The sequence below is a fragment of the Lathyrus oleraceus genome, chromosome 4, assembly GCF_024323335.1.
Source record: "Lathyrus oleraceus cultivar Zhongwan6 chromosome 4, CAAS_Psat_ZW6_1.0, whole genome shotgun sequence".
Classification (NCBI taxonomy): domain Eukaryota; kingdom Viridiplantae; phylum Streptophyta; class Magnoliopsida; order Fabales; family Fabaceae; genus Lathyrus; species Lathyrus oleraceus.
The window spans coordinates 1,586,439-1,590,051 of NC_066582.1; the positions used below are offsets into that span (position 1 = coordinate 1,586,439).

General features: G+C 34.2%; 1 protein-coding gene across 1 annotated transcript; it reads left to right on the forward strand.

The window, feature by feature from the left end:
• The first annotated feature begins 514 nt into the window (after positions 1-514).
• Positions 515-1,882, forward strand: LOC127135057 (F-box/kelch-repeat protein At3g06240). The gene has a single exon (XM_051061873.1). It carries the CDS (start codon positions 515-517, stop codon positions 1,880-1,882), a length of 1,368 nt encoding a protein of 455 aa, XP_050917830.1.
• The last annotated feature ends 1,731 nt before the right edge of the window (positions 1,883-3,613 follow it).

Genomic DNA, 3,613 nt, shown 5'->3' on the forward strand with positions numbered 1-3,613 from the left:
AAATAGAAAATTCATCCTAAATAACATTTTTTGAGGAAAAAATATTTTTATTTATTTATAAGATTAAATTTTATTCAACCGAAAAACATATTTATTAAATGAATTTTCTTAATACTTTGAGATTAAATGTTTCTACTTACAATAAAATACAAAAAAACAGTCAATATTCAAATTTTACATATAGTAATATTTTTTAATAAATCTTATTTTAATACATACTTGGTATAAAAATATTTAATAAATAAAATTCATGATACATGTAATTTTAATGTATATTGATAATGACTAAAATGTACTCTAATTATAATTATTTTAACATTTAAGTTAACTTGACTTGGTCTATAAATTGGATTGAAGAAGGCTTAGAGTAACAATAACAAGAAATGTGTGTCAGAGAGAGTACATTATTTTAGAAAAAAGAAGCATCATCGTGCGTGTTAACTCTTACTCCTCAGTTGTACTAGAGAGAGAAAGAAAAAGGGGGTGTTGATAGTAATTGAAACAGAAAACGAAAATGGTGAGAAGGGGTAGTGAACCTGACCTAGGGTTTCACATCCTCGACATTCCACATCACATCCTCTTCGATATCATGCTCAAACTACCTGCTGTAACCCTAATTCGATGCTCTTCCGTTTGTTCTCGATTCAAATCCATCGTTTCCGATACTTCCTTTCAACAATCCTATTTCTCAAAAGCCCCAATTTCGTTCGTTGTTCTTTCCGATCACAATTCCCTCACCTGTATCGATTCATCTGATACTCAAATCCAATCCGTTCCCAATTCGTATCATGGATCGTCTTGTATGGCCATGCAATTGCAACCGTCTTATTCATCCGATTCAAAGCGCAGCAAAAACACCACCACCACAACCGCCACCGCCACCGGAACCCCAATTCATCTCGCGCAACAACGATCGGTTAACAGAAGAACCAGGTTTGTTACGTTTCATATCAATCGGCGAATGAATTTGATCAATTCTAGCAACGGGCTTTTGTGTTTACGCGCTTCTAATTATCACTCTCGCTCTCTTTATTATGTATGTAATCCTTTGTTGGGTGAGGTTCTTCCTGTTCCTCCTGCCCTAAGTGCTGCAGATGAAAATCTCCGTTTTTCGGCTTTTGGGTTTGATCCCAAAAAGAAGAATTTCAAAATTATTCAGCTTGTTTCGAAATTGGATCAAATGGTGGCTGAAATGTACCAATCTGATTCAAGGGTTAGCACATGGACTGTGATTCCAAACGCTCCCTCTGTAAAACCTAGGTCCAAAAATTGTTCCTTTGATCCCTCATTCAACGGTGCACTTCATTGGGTCACTGAGGATACCGGTTCTGAATTGATATGTTCGTTTGATCTCAACAGCAACACATTCAGTTCCGTGCCACCACCGTCGCACTTCGACGAGGAATATGTGAGTAAGATCTCAGGAATCAGTGTTGGTGTGTTAAAAGGTTGTTTGTGTTTGTGCTATGTAATCGAGGGTGCGAAGTTTGAGACATGGTTGATGGAGAATTATGGTGTGAAAGAGTCATGGAGAAAGGCATTCGGTATTGATATAAAGTCCTACTGTGGATTGAGTCCACAGGACAAGCACAGACCAATTGGATTCAACAATTGTGGAGATATGTGGCTCAGAGCTGATTCTGATTCACATTTACATTCCCAATGTCTGGTCTCATTTTGCCCTGAAACTGGTGTGTTCAGACACATTGATATTGGGGGCGTTGCATCAAATGTTCAAGCCACTCCTCAGGTTTTGAGCTATGTTTCGATCAAGCAAATGGTGGATATTCGGCATAGACAACTCCAGCTGCAGTCATTGAAGCCAGGCAAAAACCATCATCCTCTTGGTTTCAATATGTTTCTAATGGGAAACTTTAGATAGATTAGTTACAGATGTATTATTACAGTATGGCTTTTGCTTTTACAAATTTGTTGTAGTGTTGTTACAATAACAAATAGGAATTCTCTCTCCGACACAAGTACTATGGTTTTGTTTTTACAAATTTGTTGTAGTGTTGTTATAATAATAATAGGAATTCTCTCTTGGAAACAAGGATCTCCGTTTTTCCTACTTCTATTAGTTGTATTTACACCTCTATATGAAATTCATCTTTTTTTTAGTCACAATATATGGATTATACGGATCCTTCTGACATATCTAGTATAACATCATTAGAAAATTGATTTAGATTAAAATACGTTTGAATTATGAACGAAATCATTTTTCTTATAAGTATTTCAAACACTCTCAAATATCTTAGAGTTTGAATGTAGGAATATCCAAGATAATTCAATCTATATTTGAGTTTGCACAAGACTTATGAAAACTCAATGTAGGGAAGAGTATCTAGAACTTTAGTGGAATTTTAGTGAAGAGAATGTATAAAATTTATGTTTTTTCTGAATTTGAAATGAATTATTTATAGACCATATTTGTGTTGTTTCACAACTAAAAATTACATTGTTTTGCAACATTTTTCAAGAGTGGCATATTTTCATTTTGCAACGTTTTACGAAGTGTTGTATATTTTCGAATTCAAACCTATCACAATACTTCACAATTGTTGCATATTTTTGAATTCAAACTCATTGCAACACTTCATAAGTAGTGTCTATTTCTGAATTCAAAATTAATTTTCAGTTGCATATTTTCTTGTCATTTTGGAACACACTTCAATTATTGATTTTTATTGATTTTTAATAATTTACAACAATCTCCCACTTGTTCTAATAATGACAAGATCAATTCCAGAAAAAGAGAAATAAAAAAAGTTAATACAGTTAAATATCTTTCGATTTAAAATTTAAGCTTAATGAGGACAACGCAAAGTCTAGTCGGAATGTTACCTTACACACATTCTTTAAGAGTTATTCCCCTATCTATTTCGCCTAGTATATTGTATCATTTTTCATGAGACACATACCCTCAGTATTGAACTTCATTAAGAGTTTAAATAAAAAAAATTCAACTCTCATTTTTAAAGGTCAACATTATCGTGAAATGTTCGACAAACATCCAAATCAACGACTTGTTGTTACCCATTGAATCTTGAGTTTAATGTTATGTTAACGTAAGATTGGATTGTCGCCGCTGTCAGAACTCTTATTCAATGAGTTTCAATCTCATGCTTCTCGAGGTTGTTTTTACTAAGTCTCTGGCCAGTGGCTTAGTAAATGGATCAGCCAAATTATAGTTCGTTCGCATATAGATAAGTGAAATGATTCCATTTTTAATCAATTTTCTCATAAAGGAATGTCTAAGTTCTATGTGTCTAGACTTTCCATTATACACTTCGATGAATTCTCTAGCTAAAGTGGCTTGGCTATCAGTGTATCAACATCTTTGAAACATTGTCTTCAGTTAATGGAACTTCCAACAGAAGCTCCCTCAATCATTCAGCTTCTTCACCAATGGAAGCAAGAGTCCCAAACTCTGATTCAATGGTTGAGAGAGTGATCCATATTTGTTTCTTCCTCTTCCAAGAAATTACGTCACCGGATAATGTAAAGATCCACTCAAATGTAGATGTATGATATTCAACACTCGATATCCAACTCGCATCGGTATATCCTTCTACTATGATAGGAAATCTACCATAATGGAGACCGAGAT